The 17,471-nt window shown below is 55.2% G+C and overlaps 1 protein-coding gene across 2 annotated transcripts; it reads left to right on the forward strand.

Annotated features, from left to right (window-relative positions):
• Positions 1-8,537: 8,537 nt before the first annotated feature.
• On the forward strand, positions 8,538-15,466 carry KIAA0040 (KIAA0040 ortholog). Of its 2 annotated transcripts, none has more exons than XM_035537608.2 (2): positions 8,538-8,749; positions 13,002-15,453. In XM_035537608.2, the coding sequence occupies exon 2, from the start codon at positions 13,104-13,106 to the stop codon at positions 13,446-13,448; it is 345 nt and encodes a 114-aa protein (XP_035393501.1). In that variant the 5' UTR covers positions 8,538-8,749; positions 13,002-13,103; the 3' UTR covers positions 13,449-15,453. The 2 variants fall into 2 exon arrangements, with proteins under 2 accessions (XP_035393501.1, XP_035393500.1); XM_035537607.2 differs by lacking the exon at positions 8,538-8,749 and adding an exon at positions 9,179-9,304 and having other exon boundaries at positions 13,002-15,466.
• Positions 15,467-17,471: the final 2,005 nt, after the last annotated feature.

The following is a 17,471-nucleotide window of genomic DNA, read 5'->3' on the forward strand; positions in this document are numbered from 1 at the left end:
CAACCTGACCCTCACGAGTCCTGGAGGGAACCACAGCACAAGCAAGGGCTGTGGGAGAGGAAAGACCTCATTGCTTTGCATCTGTCCCAGAGAAATACCAAATTTCCAGTCTCCCTACCCCAGTACTCTGGCCCTTAACACAAAAGGAAAGAAGGAAAGAGACCAACAGATTTTTGATATTTTTGTTAAAAGACTTAGAGAAGTCAATACCCCAGCAATACCCCGTCAGATGCTTTTGCCACAGGGCTCGTGGCAGAACCCTTCCCTGCAGGGACCTTGGTGCAGCCACGTCCACCCCAGTGGTGGCCAGGGCCACCCCACCAGCTCCACACCACCACACAGGCTCCAGCTCCCCCAGCAGGCAGGGGGTCACCTCTCCCCCCGGCATCCTGTCCTGAGCTTTGGTTATCGCAGGGGTCACCAGGAGGGCTGGCAAAGGTCTGCATACATAGGTGAGCCGCAGAGAGCCCACAGCTCGTATGCTGGGAGGAAAAAAAAATAAATAAAAATTCTTGCAGTCTGGCAGTTTCGTTAGGGCCCATTTCCTCTGCTGTCTCTGTATGCCACGGTGTTGTCACTCACAGAGGTCACCAGTTGCAAACCAAAGAGCCGCAGAGAAGGACCAGCAACCAAAAAAAGATCGCACAACCCCAGCCCAGCCCAGGTGCCACGTCCAGGGGCCTCCAGCAAGTGGGGAATGATGCCAGCAGTTGAAGGAGGATAAACGCAAGCTGGGAAATGCCCAGTCCCTTCCCTCTCCTACACCATCCCTCTTTGCTGCCATCACAAGAGGGACCCAAATAGTGCCTTGGTATCACCATCTTTCTAATGGGAGATCAGCTCTTTCTCCTCCTTGAAGGAAGGCTTGGTCCGTTCAGACTTTGGAGCACTTGGAGACCTATGAAAGGACAGATGTGTTCACTCTTCCCGTCCTTAATTTCTCTCATCTTAAGGAAGACAGACACTTCAGGTAGCCTTGGTTGTGCTCTGTTGTCATCAACACCACCTCCACATAGCCCAAGCATCCCTCGCTCTGGATCCACTCCTCCGCAGAGGGCTGTGGTGAATGCTGTGCATTGTCCCTCGGAGAAGGGACTCATCCACACGTCCGAGGACAATGCAGCTCATCACTGGATTCACAGCCAAGGGAGCATTACAAATGCTAAACACTGCTTTTTGATTTGATCACACTGAAGCTGCTTTGTCTCAAGAAACATCTTCCAGATGGGAACATAAAGGCATCTTTGCAGTAGCTTATAATTCAGGCCAGTGTCTCTTTCATGGTCATGCTCCTTGGTTTGCTGACGTTACTCACCACTGCTGTGGAGCTGAAGAAAGGCCTCCAGCAGGAAACGCAGCCTCTTTGTGCATGCTGTGCATTGACACACGAGCTCAGCCAAGCCTCAGGTCGGGATCGGACACAGGGTCTAGACCTTTGGCCCATCAGCTTACAACCTGCCGTCTGACCACGGTGAAGATGTTGCAGCTCACACAGAAATGAGGCATCTCTTCTTCCTTCCCATCAGCATTAAATCAGGCACCAGGTGAGGCAGTCAGCTGAGCAAGAGGATGGGATCTGCTGCAGAACACAGGTAGTGTCACTGATGGCAGTATCTCACGCCTCCTGAGCAGCCCACCCCATTTTAGGAGCCAAAAAGCCAACAGGTGGCAGCAGGTAGAGCTGATTAAAGGTGAAGAAGCCTCCTACTTGACCAGCATGGTAACATTTTTCCCCACCACCAAGCTTTGGTAGGTAAGAAGTGCCCTAACAAAAGCACTGTTGTGTGGTGGTTATAACCAGGAACACAGACTTACAGAGGATGGCATTCATCTCCTGTCTCAGACAGCGCTGTTTGCTGATGCACCCAGGTGAAATGAAGAGACATCAGTGGGAAATCGGGAACTCAGCATTTGCTATCAAGGGGAAGGCAAGAAACCTCTGTTTTCATAAGCACAAAGCAAAGAGAAAATCAAAACATGCCTTGCTTTTCCAGGAGGCTCAAAAGAAGATTCTCAAAGAGGCTGATTATTCTTTAATCAGGTTTCCTGACATGTGTCCCGCCCTCCCTGCTTACATCTGTCATCCCTCTTGTAAGTCCTGTGGCTGGGATGAAGAGCCTGGCTGACACCACTCCATCACCGGATCTGACGGACGCCCTTGGAGATAATATTCAACCTTCCAGTGTTATTGTAAACCAAACAGGTTATTTCAGAATAACAAAGGGGCCCTCACCAGTGCGAAACCCTGGCTCCTTCCTGATTCTTCATCTGCTCTTGCCTGCTTGGCTTCTCTCCATTGCTGTCCTGATGGTTCAGGTACCCTTTGCCCGGGCGCTGCTGTTGTTGCATCCCTAGTCTCACACACGGCAGCAGGGTGCTGCCTTTCCATTAGTTTGGTGAAACAACGCTGAAGTTGCTAAAATCTTTGGAAAGGAAAGATATTTACAAGTTGCGGTTTTGTTCTCCTGGTGACAACCTAACCCAAGCCCAGACAAATGATCAGCAGTGATGACCAGATCCTCTGGGCCGTTGCCCCTCGTTCGCATTGTTCATAGACAAGATGCAGTTTTTCAGAAATTTATTTTTCATCATCTCGTGATGGTGGTTTTTTTGGACAAAGCTCCTGCCGGTGGCTTCAAGCAAACTTGTGCCTAATGGTGATGCTACAGAGTGGCCAGGTGACTAAGTACAGTCTCTCTTTATCCTCCATCACTCAGAAAAGGGCAAGCCCTTTTTTCGGAATTCATTCTCCAAATACAGGAACTTTGGCCCTGTCCCTCATCAGGGTGGCTCAGGCCTGACATTCCCAGGAATGAAGGCTGGATCCTGCACAGTGTTCATCTCAAGAGAACGTCGCTCCAGCACGTGGCCCATCTCCGGGCTCTGCCCAACCAGTTTGTATGGCCCGGGCTTGTCCCAGACCCCAGAACGAACCCAAAGCCCCTACCCAACCCACACCGGTCCCGCAGAGTCATTTCAGGTCCATCACCCAGCAGAAGACCCACAGGAACTCCCAGCCTTGCAAAGCCACATCTCACTTCTAAGCCCGAAACCCCAGAAGGAAATGCCAAGGAGCTTTCTCATCTCTTGCGCAATATTTTTTTCCCTCCATTTCCATTCCCAGCTGACCTGAAGCCCATCTTCCAACCATGCGCTGCTTTAAAACATAACCAAAGAAAAAAAGGCTTGAAAGTAAAAGCTGCTTTCAGTAAAGTGATCCTCAAGACAGTGTTCAGAGATGGATAATTTAGTGAAGAGGCCTCCCTGAAAATACCTGGGCTTTGGCAGAAGGATGCTGGAGGAGCGTCAGTGCCATACAAAGACTGGGGAGAAGCCTTTGCCTCTGCTCCTTCTCTTTGTATTCCTTCACCGTGGGCATCTCAAAGTGCAGTACAAGCCTAAATGTACTCTCACCTCCTTCCCAAAGGGATATTCACCCCACATGAAGCAGAGCTTAGGGCACCCTGACGGAGTTCAGCAGGAGCCAAAGCTCCCAATCCTGGGGTGGCCACACACCCCCGGCAGTGCCCGTGAGCCTTGACCCTCTCAGACACTGCCAGCAAAGAGTTCTCATCCCCCCAAAAAAACTTTAATCCTTACAGCCGTTGACCAAAGGCTCTGTCCCGGGGCCAAGCCCAGCCCCACCAAGCACCCAACCAAGCCCCCCATGCATGGGTTGCACCCCCTTGGGCCACCTTCCCGCCCCTCCCTATACCAGCTGGTGCCCGAGTGGGGACGGTGGCATCTCCCTGCCCCTTGCAGGGGAGAGGTCTGGGGATACGGGGGGAAAAGGCTCGTCCCTGGGGAAATGCTGCCCTCCAGGCCCCCTCGGCACCCAGCCTGGGGGTGCGAGCCCAAAGCTCCGCAGGTGCCAGCAGCTTCTCAGAAGGATGGTGGCACTTAAACAGAACCAGCCCAACAGAAAGCAGTCCCCTGCGTGCAGGCATTACACTGCAATTGTGCTGATTGCTTCAAAAATCCAAAACAAATAAATAAACAAATAAAAACAAACATACGCAGATAAGAAGGAAGAATGGAGGCAATGAAATCCCTTGGACAGATTCTAATGAACTAAAACACAGACCAATGCAGCTAAATGAGGGGGAAGATGAAAGCAGATAAATGCATAAAGTAAATAAATAAATAATATATTAAACAACCCTCCCCACCCCGTAATGAAAATGTAGCTGGGAGAATGGGATCGACGCTTGTTAACCATTGTTAACTAGTATTTTTAGTCCTGACCGCTCTTAGGCTATGTATAGTTCCTTTTTTTAATGCATTTTCTATACATTAATAAAAGATACTGAAGGAGCGAGCTGTGTGCCTCTCCGTGTCCCCGCCTGTCCATGTTCCCTGCCCCTAACCCCCACCCACCCCATGGGAGGAGGCACCAAACCCTGACCCTGTTCTCCCACCAGGGACTCGCCCCCAGGACCTACCCAGGGCCCCCCTGCTTTTTTGTGTCCCAACAGCTTGGCCATGGATGCCACGGGTTTGTGCCACGAGGCTCTTCCAGGCTGGGAGAACGTGGTCTTCGCGCTTGCCAAGTGTGCAAAGAAACATGAAGGAGGAATACAAAGGGCACAGCAACTGGGTTAAAAATAAAAATTAAAAAAAATAAAAAAGCAGGAACTCTGGGGACAGTCCAGCACAGAGGGGCTGGGCAATCTCCATCCTTGGAGGTTCTCAGGAAAGGAGAAAGCCCTGAGCAACCCTGTCTGCTTAGGGCAGCAGGGACCTGAGCCTCTGAGGTCTCCTCCGGACCAAGTTACCCCCGCACCCCATTCAGAAGAACAAAGAGACCCCACAGTCGGGTCAGGGGGGCTGGTCCTTAGGCTCCAGGAACAGCAGGAGCAAGCCGGGGGCAGAGCTGCTCCTTGGCCTCAGTTTCTGTTCACAAACACAGCTGCTCCCAGGGGCCTTCAGCTCTGCGGTTCACAGCTAGAGAAACCAACCCCCCAGTGCCAGTGCTCGGGAGCGGAGCTGGAGACCCTGACACCTTCGGTTAAAGCCCCCTCCTGATTTAAACACAAATCTGTCCCCGGCACGAAGGAACCCCTCAAAAGCCAAATTGCAAGGCAGCCTCCTGCCACCAGCAGAACATGCTCCTTGGAAAGAAGAATAAAACCTTGATTTAGCAAAATCTCCGGGACAAGTCTGAATTTCAGAGAGCATGGGAAGTTTCCCTTCGTTTCGCAGAGGCTTTATTTAGATCTCCTCCTCCTGAATATCCACACTCACTGTGCCGCCAGCCGGGACGAGAAAGCCTGAAAGAAGCCCTTCCACCAGACTGCTACTATATTTGTGAAATTTAATTTTGGAGAGACAAAACCAGGGGAATTTGCTTAGCGGTGGTTACTAAACTTCTGTTTCTCGCTCCAATTTGAGAGAAAAAAAAAGGAACCACTGCGCATAGGGCACGGCCACAGCCCCGCCGCTGCCGGGAACAGGAGCGCAGCCCCGGCCGAGCGCTGCCTGCACTCAACGTCCCCTGTGTGCTGCTCTGGCAATGGCCCAGTGCAGGGCCAGGGCCAGAATGGCTCTGATTTGCACCGGGCAAGGCCCACAAAGCCTTTTAGAGATGAGTGAGCTGGATGGCAGCCCCACCAGAGTCCGCATCCAGCACCGAACGAGGTGAGGTTGCACGGTGCCATTTCACATCTCTCACCTCCCTCCTGGGCTATGCACAGCAGCCACACTCTCCCGGGGCTCTTCCAGCCCGAGCAGAGCACCCAGCCACCAGCCCCGCTGTCTGCACTTTGTCCTGAAACGTTTCATCAGAGCCCTCTTACCAAAGTCCCCTTCTTGCATGAGCGATGCTCAAGAACTTTGTCCCACCAGCAAACATCAGGAGCATGGACAAAGGTCCCCGACCAGGCTGGCAGACACCAGTCCCAAACCCACAGCCTGAACAGCTGCAGCATTAACCCGCTCAGCCTGCTACCTCCTCTCCTGAAGCCACCCCACCATCCTCCTTTCTCTGCCCTTCACCTCGTCCCCGTGCCCAGAGCGAGGGATGCAGAAGCCATCTCTAGTGTCCACAACAACCCCTTGTCCCCATGCTGTCCCCAGCCTTGGTGACATCACAACGAAAGAGGATGTTGAGGGGGGAGAAAAGAAAGCAGCTTTGCAAGAAAAACCCTCCCCAAAGTAGGAGAAGGAGGGATAAGGTGGGAAATCCTATCATTAGTGATTTGACGAGCAGATGATGGAAACTGGGGGTGGGGGGGAGGAACAGGCACCGCGGCACGAGGAGTGGCATGGCAGGATGGAGGAGCGTCAGCATCCCACGTCCCCCTGCTGCTGGGGACAGGCCTTGGGCCACCCTCCTGCTCCCACGTCCCCAGGGCACCCGAGTCATGCCGAAAGCAGCCAGTGTCTGCCCACTCGCCATCTTGTATCGGTTCCTCACCCGTGACCCAGCACTGCCCCTGCCCACCGGCTCCAGCACCCTCCTGGGGCGGGGGGCAAGAAGAGGTAAAGCTGCTGCAAGAGGAAGGCCTCAGGCATGTTTTGCCTCTTTCACCTCCCACAATTTGCATCTCGCTTTCGTTTCCCCCGGCACCCAGCTGCATCCTCCCCGCAGAGCCTGTGTGAGCAGGGGGAGCTCGGGGCAGTGCCACCAACCGGCACTGGCAGCCAGGGGTCTGCAGTACACGGGGACCCCCCTGCAAAACAGCTCAAACACCCCAAATCCTGGGCTGCTGCTCCTGGAGCAGGGAAGTTTCGGGTTAGATTTCATCTCTGGCAGCCAAATTCCCCAGGTGGCCAAGAGCTGTGGGACACAAGCCACATCTGGGAAGTCCCATCTGAGGTGGTCCAAGCCCCTCGTGGGGCCGGTGCCACCAGGCAGAGTAGTCCAGCCCCACCAGAGCTGAGCATCAGCTCCCCAGAGGCATCAGCAAGTGGCATGTCCCACAGAAACGACTTGCAACTGGCAGGAGTGGAAGGGAAAGTAAATTTTTATTTTTTTTTTAATTAGGCAGTTGCTTATCATTAAAGAAATGGCATCACCTCGCCCAGCTCTTACTGCTCCCCTGGGCTCAGGTTTGGGGGTGCTGCACCCAGGGGGCCCAATGGCACTGCTCAGCCGAGGGAAAGAGCACAGCTGGGAGGGGGGGCAAGCTGCGACCCTGCTCCCACAAACACGAACGTGTTTTTTGCCTAAAAGGGAATTTTGGCAGCTCTCAGCATCAGGCAGAAACCAGGTGTTCAGAGCAGCATGAGATTAAAAAGTAATAATAATAATAAAGAGAAAGAAATCCAACCAACCCAACCGGCACCTCCACTCACAGCCGTTAACCCCCGGGAGGCCGCCTTGCAGCGAGCAATCGCGATGGAGAGAAGCGGGATCGGATACAGACCCTGGGGCCGGAAAACCCTGTCGGCACCGAGGCTGCGTCCTGGCATCGCTTGTTCCCACGCAGGTGGTTGACACCCCCCCCCCCCCCCAAAAAAAAAGCCTTGGGAGGCAACAGGCACTGGGATCCCCATTCCCACTTACATAACAAATTGCAGAGCAAACACTGGGAGAGGAAAGGCTGCCACTGAGCCCCCCAGACCCCAAACTCCATGGTGCCAGCCAAGGCACTGCTCCATGCTCACCCTCTCCCCCAAAGCATCGCCCATCCCATCCTCCTCCCGCCTCTCAGGTTTTGCTCCAAAGCAGGAAAGGCGACTGCTGCTGTTCAAATAAATACCAAGGGCTGCTATTTTTATCCAGCGAGTGACTGGGCATGCTTTATTTTTGGTGTTTAAGCTGCAGCCTCCCTTTTTCTTTTTTTCTTCCTTTTTTTTTTTTTTTTTTTAATAGCTGGGAGGGGGTAGAGGGAAGGAAAAGGCAGAAGCATCGGGGAAAAATGAAAGGAATGTTTCCCTGGGAGCAGAGTTTTCCATTGCTTACTTTAAGCTGGGCCAGTGTGTGCAAACAGAGAGCTGAGGGGAAGGTGTGCCCATGCCTGCGGCCGCTCCTGTCTGTGCTGCTGGGGAGGCAAAATCGGGGAATCTGGGGGTGAGGCTGCAAGGCTGCAACACCTCACACGGGGAAAAGCTTGCAGCAAGCGGTGCGTTTGCTGGGAAGCCTGAGCAAGGAGGAATTAACATCACTTAACAATTCCAATTGAATGTAGTAAACATTCGCCTGAAAAGCAGTGCTGCAGCAAATGCATGCCGGTTGATGCTGGCTAGGGGCTGGGGCAAGAAGGGCTCTCCGCTGTGGGATGCATCTTTCCAGCCATGATTTTGCCCTTGATTTGGGTTCAAAACAAAAAGTCCTGGGGGATTGCATGCTTTGGGTAAAAATAGGCGATTTGCTGCAAGCTCTCGTGGGTCCTATGGGATGCGTAGGCTCGCGCCTGGAGCACCAACGCACTACTGGCGCTGTTTTCTCTGCCAGCCAGCGGCGCTTCAGCGTTTCGCAAACTTTTAGATCTTGTTCTAGCTTTAAAAGGACCAAAACTCCCACTAAGGTCTCCACAGGTTCCTCAGCCTGAGCTGAAGGGCCAGGAGGAAAAAAAAAAAAAAGCAACGTAAATCCGGCGTGGGAATGATTCATCGGCCTCTGAGTCACGGCTTCCTCGTACTCGGTGCCGCTTCTGAAAAACAGCGAAGGCGTCCCGCAGTGCCCAGGCACGTTGGGCACCTTCTGCCCAGGGGCACCGCTCGCGTTGCCCCCGCTGCCATCGCCCAGCACATGCACCGGCGGAGCCAGGGCGGCCCCACGGCCTGCGGGAAGTGTGGCGGACGGGTGAGAGGAGCAGGTGGCGGGCTCCAAGCCCCCAAAACACGGGCGGTGGCGCAAAGCCTCCCACGCCAACCCGACGCCATTGCGGTGCCCCTTGACGAGAGTTGGCACCGTGAGAGGCGCGGGCGCTGGGGGAGATGCCGGGGATGTTTCCCCACAGAGCCCCCCCAGCCACGTTGGGCCCCCCACGACCTGGCCGTGGGGCTGGCTTTGGTCAACCAGAAATAAATAAAGTTGTGGAGTTCCCCGAAGCCCCTCTCGGGGCACTCTCCCGGCCTTCCCGTGGGGGCTCCGCTCGGCGCCGCCCGTCCCGTGAGGGGCCGCGGGGTGCGTGCGGGCCCCGGGCGGGGCGGGCCCGGGGCCGGGGGGGACCGGGGGGGGCCGGCCGGGGGCGGAGGCAGCGGGGCCGGGCGCCCGTTCCCTCCCCGCGCCGGGCCGGGTGAGGGCGGAGGGAAGGGAAGGGAAGGGGGGGCCCCGCGGTCGTCGCCTCCCCGGCGGAGCTCGGGCGAGCACCTGGCCGAGGACGCGGGGCGGACGGAGGAAGGCCTCGGAGCGCAGGTCGGGGGCAGGCAGGGGCTGAGGGGTGGTGGTCGTGGGCTGAGCCCGGGGGAGCGCTGCGGGAGCCGTGACAGCGCCGGGGGGCTTCGGGTGGCCGGGCTGGGGCCGGTGGTGGCCGTGCCGATGGGGTGGGATGGGGTGGGGAGCGCAGAGAGGAGGCAGCAGCGTTGGGGCCGAGCCTGCGGAAGAGTTTCGCTTTGCGCCTGTTATCCAGCGCCCGCAGCGGGAGTTTTGGTGCTGGGGGTGGAAACGCCTGCACCGCTTCGGGCTGGAAGGGTGGCAGGGGAGAAAGGCGAAGCCTCGCTTGGGGTTGGGTTTGGGTGGTGGCTTTTGGTGTGCGTTTGTGTTTTTTTTTACCATTTGAGGAACATCTCCCGAGCCTGCCGTGGGTTCGGGATGCCGGCCGGCCAGGCTGGTGGTGTTCCTCGTTTCCAGCAGGGCAGCGTGCAGGCACAGCTGAGGAAGGGAACTGCTGGCCCTCAGTGTCAGATTTCACGCGGGTTCCCTTCAAGCCTGCAGGTGCAAAGGGGAAAGTGGACGTCCTCCCTTCATGCGTGCCTTGCCGCCCCTGTGCCGGCTGTGTCAGCGGGCCCCGAGGGAGAAGTCCGCACCAGCCGGGCACGGAGCAGGTCCCAGCCCCGCTCTGCAGGGAGCTGTCGCTTCCCTGCAATCTTCACCTCTGGCCCCAGCGCTGCGGTCGCTCTGTCTCAGGCATGGGCGGGCTGGCATTGCCAAGGCAACTCCGTGTTTTGGTTCCTTTGCCTCCCCAGCCCAACCGGGAGCACAGTTGGCCCCAGTTTGCGCTTGTTTTCCACCCACGGCCGTCCGTAACGCAGGAGATGCTCCCCGCCCTTGAAAATCGGCTCGCTTCCAGCCGACGCCAGTTAAAAGAGCTGGCGTTGGGCACCCACGTTCAATAAAACCTTACACAAGAGGCACGGAGAGCAGCCCCAGCCCCACGTCCCCGCCACAGGATTTCCCGAGTGAGTTACCGTGTCAGCTTTCCCCTGACGTGCTGCCAGTGCTGGCTACCCAAAAACAAAGAGCTCATTTAGCAGGGCATTGAGCAGCCCTCCCAAAGACACTGCCCTGTCTCCGAGCGCCTCCCTGGCCCAATTTTTGGTCCTGTACCTCAACCCAGAAAAACAGCCAAGCTACTGCCAGCAGCTCCGCGGGCTCTGAGTTCAGGCCCATCACGGGCCATAGCATGGATGCATCCCTCTCCATCCTCTCTCTTTGAGGGAGATGCTGTGGCCTCACCAAATTAAGCGATTTTCTGAAACGGTGAGGCTGCACTGAGGCAGTCTTTGAGCTAGCGATGAGTGGCCTCAGCTAACCCCTTGCGCTCACAGGCTCAAAAGGCATCAGTTTTCCTGCTCTTGCCTCCCCTCTGTTCTTTAAAACTGAAGAACCCCTTTCTTTAGCGCATAGACATCTCTTCATCTGCAAAACAAAAGGCGACCATGCACACCGAAAAGAAAGGCGTTTATAAACCAGCTGCGGAGCCATGCTAGAAGGTGGCCGGGGCTGTGGTTTCAGCACAGGGCAGTGCCAGGGCCACCGCCTGCCCCTCGGAGGGATGCTGCCGGGTCGCTGCTCTGGAGCCCCCGGTGCCATTACCCCACATCGGTGGGCTCGGGTTGGGACCTGCTGCTCCGCAGCTTCCCCGCGTGCCTCAGCCAGGAAGGTCCCTCCGGGCCAGGCACGTCCCAAAAACAACCAGTCAGGGCTTTTTTTCAGCACATTCAGATCCATTTTCAAGTGGAAACATTTCAAAGGACTCTGCTTCTCTTTCTTTTTTTTTTTTTTTTTTTTAACTGCAAACAATTAATTATGAGCTTAAAAGGAAGTCCCAGCCCTCCTTCCCTCCTCTGAAGTTCGGAGGCAGTAAACACGAAGCAGCTCAGTGCAGGAATAAAACTGTACATCCTGTTTTGTCTGAAACTAAGGCATTTGTTGGTTTTGTGTTGTTGTTTTGTTTGTTTGTTTGCTTTTTGGAGTTAAGTGTACCATAGGAGCCAATGTTCCTGCCTGGATAACAAACCGCCAGGGTATTTATGGATAAATGGCAGACCTGCCTCGCGCAGATGGTTCAGGCCAAGGGAAAGCTGCTCTGTTTGTTTGTGTTGCCATTTAACCTTTATGACATCTCTACTAAAAAAGGCCTCTGAGACGAGGCAATCTGGGACACTGAGCATCTGAAAGACGCTGCCGTCTGTGTTCCCCCCGTGCAGAACCTGGGGGCAGCAGAAGCAGCAATGGGCACCTGGGGGCCATCCTGTACCTCCCCTGGGAGCAAACCCTTTTTTTAATTTCCCTTTGAGCGTGCAGGAAGCGGAAGATGCTGCGCTTCCAAAGGCAGGATTTTCCCTTTAGTGCTGCCACTTGGAGCCTGCCTGCCCAGATACCGCCCCTGCTGGAGAGCCCCGCTTCCTCTGGGGGTGTCACAAGGGCTATGTTTAGGGCTGGGTGGGGCTCTTTTGGTTTCTTTTTCAGACGGGGTGGCTTTTCTGGTCATTAGGAGAGTGTGTGACTGTAAGGCTAGGCAGGAGGATGTGCATGGCGAAGTGCAGCGGAAACCCACAGTGCTTGGTTCACGAGCATCCTGGAGGCAGCAGGTGCTGCAACAGCGATAAACACGATTCAGAGCGGGGAACGAGGGCACCGCAGTCACGGAAGCTTCAAGCAAAAGCAGCCTGGGGCTGTTCCTCCCTGGAGGAGGGTAGTCTCTGCAGGAGCAGCCAGAGACCCAGAGATTGGGTGGTCATCTGAGCGGAGCCCAGCTGCCACTGGCTGTTGGCTCTGCTCAAAATTTCTCTGCTTCACCCTGGGTCTGGCTACTGGTGATGGCAAGCAGCTCCTCCGGGACGTCACCGGGGTTCAGGCTGTACAGCTGAGTTGTAGCCCTGTGAAAGTCGTGGTTTTCCTTTTACTGTGCCTCAGTTTCCCCTTTGGTGCACACAGGGATTTCAGTAGTCCCTGGAGAGGCTGTAGGGCTTGAATACCAAAGGCTGGCAACGCAAAGGTAGAGACACCGCTGTAAAACATGGAGCAAGGGTGAAACATGGTATCAGAGCCTGATGTTGCTCCTGCTGGCTCTCTGTCTGCACAGTCCATAATTCAGTGACCCCAAAACTTCAAATTCAGGGCTCAAATCCCCCAGAGGAGCTTTGTCTGGCCCTAAGGCAGGACCAGAGGGAAGCTGGGAGTGGAGGCAGCAGCTCCCTTACTGCTGCCTGCCTCCATGGCGGGTTGCCTGCAGGAGGGTTTCCCCAAAAACCTGGGGCTCAACAGCACCTTTCCCTCCCCAAGGGAGAGGAAAACCTCGCGTCATGCCACAAAAATGCTCCCCAGCCCTGCCCAAGCCTCGGAGCAATTTCCAGGTGAGTCACAGAGGCTCCTCTATCCCGGGCCAAGGCTCATCCCACTCCTGCAGACAGCCCCTGCTCACACAGAGGCGGAATTGGGTGTAAGGCTGCTCTCTAGGGACTGGGGCCTCACACCACTCCATGGGTGATCTGCTCAGGTTCAGCAGGCTCTCACCTACCAAGCGCTCCTCCCTGGAGTGACGCTTGGCCGGACCCCTCTGTGGCTGCAGACCTCTCATCCCACAGAGGCTTTGGCCGTGCTGGCAGCTCCAAGGAAAAAAATGCCAAGGGTGCAGGCACCTGACCTGTGTGATTTCTTGTCTCTGCAGGCACCATCCAGAGCTACTTGTGAAGCCCGATAGCTCTTTACAGGAGCCAAACATATCCCGAGGGGCCTTAAAGCGGAGGGAGCCTGCTGCCTAGGAGCCAACATGGAGCAGAAGATCAGCTCTTTCTTTAATTCCATCTTGGAACTCATCCGCACCAAGCACAAGGAGGGAGTCTTCAACACTGTCTGCCTCGTGGTGCTGATGGGCCTGCCCTTCGTCGTCCTCATTGCGTCCATTTTCATCTGCTGCCACTGCTGCTTCTCCAGCTGGCGGCGGCAGCGGAGTAGGAAGAAAGGCAGCCCCAGCAGCACCGGGCAGCCACACACCGAGAAGAACAAGAAGAAGAAGAAGAAGAAGAAGAAGAAGAAGAAGGATGAAGAGGACCTGTGGATCTCAGCTCAGCCCAAGCTGCTCTTGCTGGACAAGAGGCCATCCTTGCCCATCTAGCGGCCGAGAGGACACATGGGCTGTCCCCTCAGATGCTGCCGATCCTTCCAGCTGCACACTACGAGGGGCAAGGAGATGCCAAAACTGCTGCCATTTCACAGTGACTTTGAGAAGAGGCAGAGCCCAGCAACGAAGGGCCAGCACAGAGCAAGGCAGTTGGACGCAGGTTTGTGTCCCGCACTACAGCAGTGTGCCCGAAGGTCAAAACCCCGGTGAAGGACACACGTGTGCGCGGACACCGGTCCCACCGAGCACCGGGGGGGTGACCCACCACCGGGCTGTGCATCCCCTCACCTTGGAGTCACAAAGCAAGCCGAGTGCAGCATTACAGCACAGTGCAAAGGCGTCCCATCCCCTCCGGCCCCCAAACCAAAGGCAATAAGAGCATCGCGAGATGCACTCAGCCCAACCTCAGAGACCTCAGGACCCAAGTTAAGGCAGCAAAGCAGAAGGCCATGCTACCACCCAGCCTAGAGGCAGGAAGGAGCGAGGAGGCTGCAAGACCAGCCCTTTTGCACCAGCACTTCAAAAATGTTCCTTGAAAGACTGTTTTGTGCAGACTTGCCTTTGAAGAGCCCACCGTGCTGCAGCAAAGGCTGCATCACCTCTATGCTCCTGCAAGAGCAGAAACGCAACCTGAGGCTGTGTAACAGTTTAGCTGCGGGCATTAGTGTTATTTATTGAATGACTACTAAAGAGCAGGACCAAAGGCCCCCTCTGTCAGGGGGCTAGGCACACTGAATCGGTATCGGAGCAGCAGAGATACTTGCCTGGCACACTCAGCCCTCCTCTCGCCCTGTGCCACGCACTGGGGACACGCGCAGACCCACCAGCGCATGCCGCTGCCAGCTGGGGCCAGGCAGGCAGCTCTCCCAGCTGCTGCATGGCTGTTGAGACAGCTGCATCTGGGATTTGGGATGTGCTGGAGGGTACATCCTGTCCTTCCAACCCAGCTGGATCCCACACCTGTTTCCCTCTCCATCCCCATCATCCTCATCTCTCTGTCACCTCCCTTGGACAAGCGACAGCTCGGCTGGCCTCAGCAGCTACCAGCCCACACCCAGCTCTCAGCCCTGCTCAGGTTTTAACCCTCTGCTCCCCCCACACCTACCTCCTGAGGAGGTGGTGGGGGCGGGTCTCCTCTGCCCCCCTGCTCTCCATCCCACCAGGCTCTGTCTCCCCCAGTTTGCTTTGCCAGCGAGGGATGCACAGATGTGATCAGAGGCTGCGCCACGTCCGTTTTTTGCCCTGCATCCTGCTGCTTTTTTCCACTTTTTAAAGCCCCTGGTGCAGACTGGAGCTGCCAGCCAGAGCCAGACATCTGGGGATGAGAAGCCAAACCCACAAGGACAAGCCTGGATGGAGCTGCTGGACATGGCCACATCCAGCCTGAGGAAAGGCAGTGCCTTTTTCCCAGCTCCCGGGTGGGAAAGCCACCAGCTCCCAGCGGTCACTTGTGTCACCCAGCCCCAGTTTGTCCGCCTCCACCAGGGCGGTGACGCTAATGTCACATCACAGGGCTTGGCTCCGTCTGGCTGCGTTGGTGACAGCCTTGAGGCCAGGCTCCTCCTCACACAGGGCTTAAATTGCCCCCATATGTGCCTTATTTCCCACTTTACTTTGTGACCATTGAAATAAGCAACTCCCTCCTCCTCCAAAACAGGAAGCAACATATAATGGTGGAAGAATGAGGCTTTGCCGCACCTAATCCCAGAGAGAAACATCCGTCCCCCGGCCAGGTATTCCTCCCCAGTTTCGGCCAGACCAAGAACCGGCTGCGGGGCAACCCCACAGCACCCACCTTGGCGAGGAGGCGAGAGCAGCATGGTACGGAAACGCCGCCACATGGGCCCTGCGCTGCAGCCACCTCTGCACTGCCTCCCCGCAACTTCATTTCAGCATAGACCTCTTATTTTCCTAAAGAGTCCATGCAACAGGGGAAAATAAACTTTTGCCTTTTTTTTTTTTTTTTTTTTTTTACAAAAATAAATTACTCCAAAACTGCAATCAAATGCCGTATCTCTAGCTCTCAGTCATGTTTACTTTCACAGGAAAATTTTTCTTGTATCTGTGCCCTGGCCCTAGATAAGACAGTGGGAGAGCTCAGTGGTCAGAGGCTCTGTGCCTTCCTGTCTGCAGCCAGCTGTGCAGCTCAGAGATGTTTTCTTAAAGAAACAGCTTAGCTTAATCAAGTTTAGCAGCCCCGCCTTGTTAATGAACACAGTCAAGCTCCTCTCCCCAAGGGCAAAAAGTAGCAGAAAGAAGAAAAGCAGCATTTTGGGCTGCAGAGAGGGTGTTTTTTTTTTTTTTTTTCCTTGTGGAGGGTCTGCAGCACAGAGTGAACCCCAGCTGATTTTCATCAGACAAGTATTTCACGGTGTCTGCAGCTCCTCGCAGCTGTCTGCGCCAGGCATGCAGCAGGACCAGAGCTTCCCCAAATGGTGCAGTGGGCGGCTGCACTGAGCTCCCCCTCCAGGGAAACAAACAAAAATAAAATCTGCCCCCGGGGGCGGGGGGGAGAAGGGGGAGGCGAGGGGGTCAAGTTGATCGTCCCTTAAACTGGAACAGTCCAGGGATTGATTGAGGGAGTGCCAAAACTGCCCCACACACTCCTAAAACACCACTAGGAGGGGAGAATTGGATTCTCATTGAGTGTTCTGCTATTTCTTCAGCCAACAGAGGCTGAAGCAATGACCAAGAGCACCATGGCTGCTTCCTAAGCAAGCGCCTGGTGCAGTGAGACACTCCTGTCTTCTCTCTCCGTAGCCCAGTGAATGCTGAATTACACCATTCAGAGCACAACACCTATGGGAAGCAGGGGGGACACCTGGGGAGGTGGGTGAGGATTCCACCTCCTCCACACAGCTGCGTTGTGCAGAGTCCAGCCCTCCAAGCACCAACAGCAGCAGTGGCTGTGCTGAGCCCGATGTAACACAGCAGATGGGTCCTGGCATGGCCATCAACAGCACAGTCCCCATCAAACCAGTGATGCCAGTCCCAGAAGGATGCACTGCCTTGAGGTTCTGCCCTGGGCACACTGCAGACCTCACTGTCCACAAAATTTGCAAGGCAGAAGCTTTGAGAAGCTGTTCTGGCCCTAAGGCACAACCACTGCAGGGCTGGGTATAGCCCCAAAACAAGAGCAATAAGAGGATGTGAAATTTTTATGGGACTACCCCAAGCAGCCCAAGCCTTCAAAGCAGACCAGCCAGCTCCTGCAGGCAAAGAAATTGCATTATTGGAGCAGTCTGAGCTTCTAAAGCTGTAATAGACTGGTTAACCCCAAAAAGGTCTTTCCATGGAGGCCAGCTGGATACAGGACACGTTCTCCTAAACTAGCACGAAGAGAGGATGCCATCCCGTGGCTGTTTGGAAATACTGACTTTCCACATAGCTCTTCTAGCAGCTGCCAGTGACTGCCCTTCCGAGTGAAGGAGAGGGCCCATACTTAGGAGGGAAAAGTAAATGCCACCTCAGAAACTGCTAATAAGGTGCCTCACTTGCCTTTAGCTCTGAGATACAAAGCTCAGCCTTCTTAAGAGAATATTCCTTGCTCCCAAGTAAGTTTCAGCCTTGGAGGAGGATCATGTTTTGCCTCTGTGGTTTGCACAGGGAAGAACTGCTAGGAGCAGTCATACCTGCTGCTTTTTAGAGCGCACACTTGCTTTTAGAGTAACTGAGCATAAGGCTAGTCCTCAGGCCCCCATCGCTCACCTGCCTCACACCTACACCATGTCCCTTAACTGACCATCACAAAAAAGAATCTCCCTCCTCTTCCCATGTCCTTTTCTCACGCTCTTAGCAAAGAGCTGCAAAACACTTCAAGTGCAATTTTCCTTTCCTCTCCTCCCTCCATTACTCTCTTCCTTCCCTCATGGGGGGGGGGGGGAGGGGAAGAGGCTTGGACATCCTCATGCAGCTCAGCTGAGTCTCTGCCTGCCCACCCCCACAAGCAACATAGAAATGAAAGCAGTACAAAGAATTTAGAGCTCACCTTTGAGAAAACTCTCTGGCTAGCTCTCC

Source organism: Cygnus atratus, chromosome 8, assembly GCF_013377495.2.
Source record: "Cygnus atratus isolate AKBS03 ecotype Queensland, Australia chromosome 8, CAtr_DNAZoo_HiC_assembly, whole genome shotgun sequence".
Classification (NCBI taxonomy): domain Eukaryota; kingdom Metazoa; phylum Chordata; class Aves; order Anseriformes; family Anatidae; genus Cygnus; species Cygnus atratus.

Excerpts from the sequence above, each read along its gene's own strand:
- KIAA0040 (XM_035537608.2), top strand. The coding sequence starts at position 13,104 with ATGGAGCAGAAGATCAGCTCTTTCTTTAATTCCATCTTGGAACTCATC.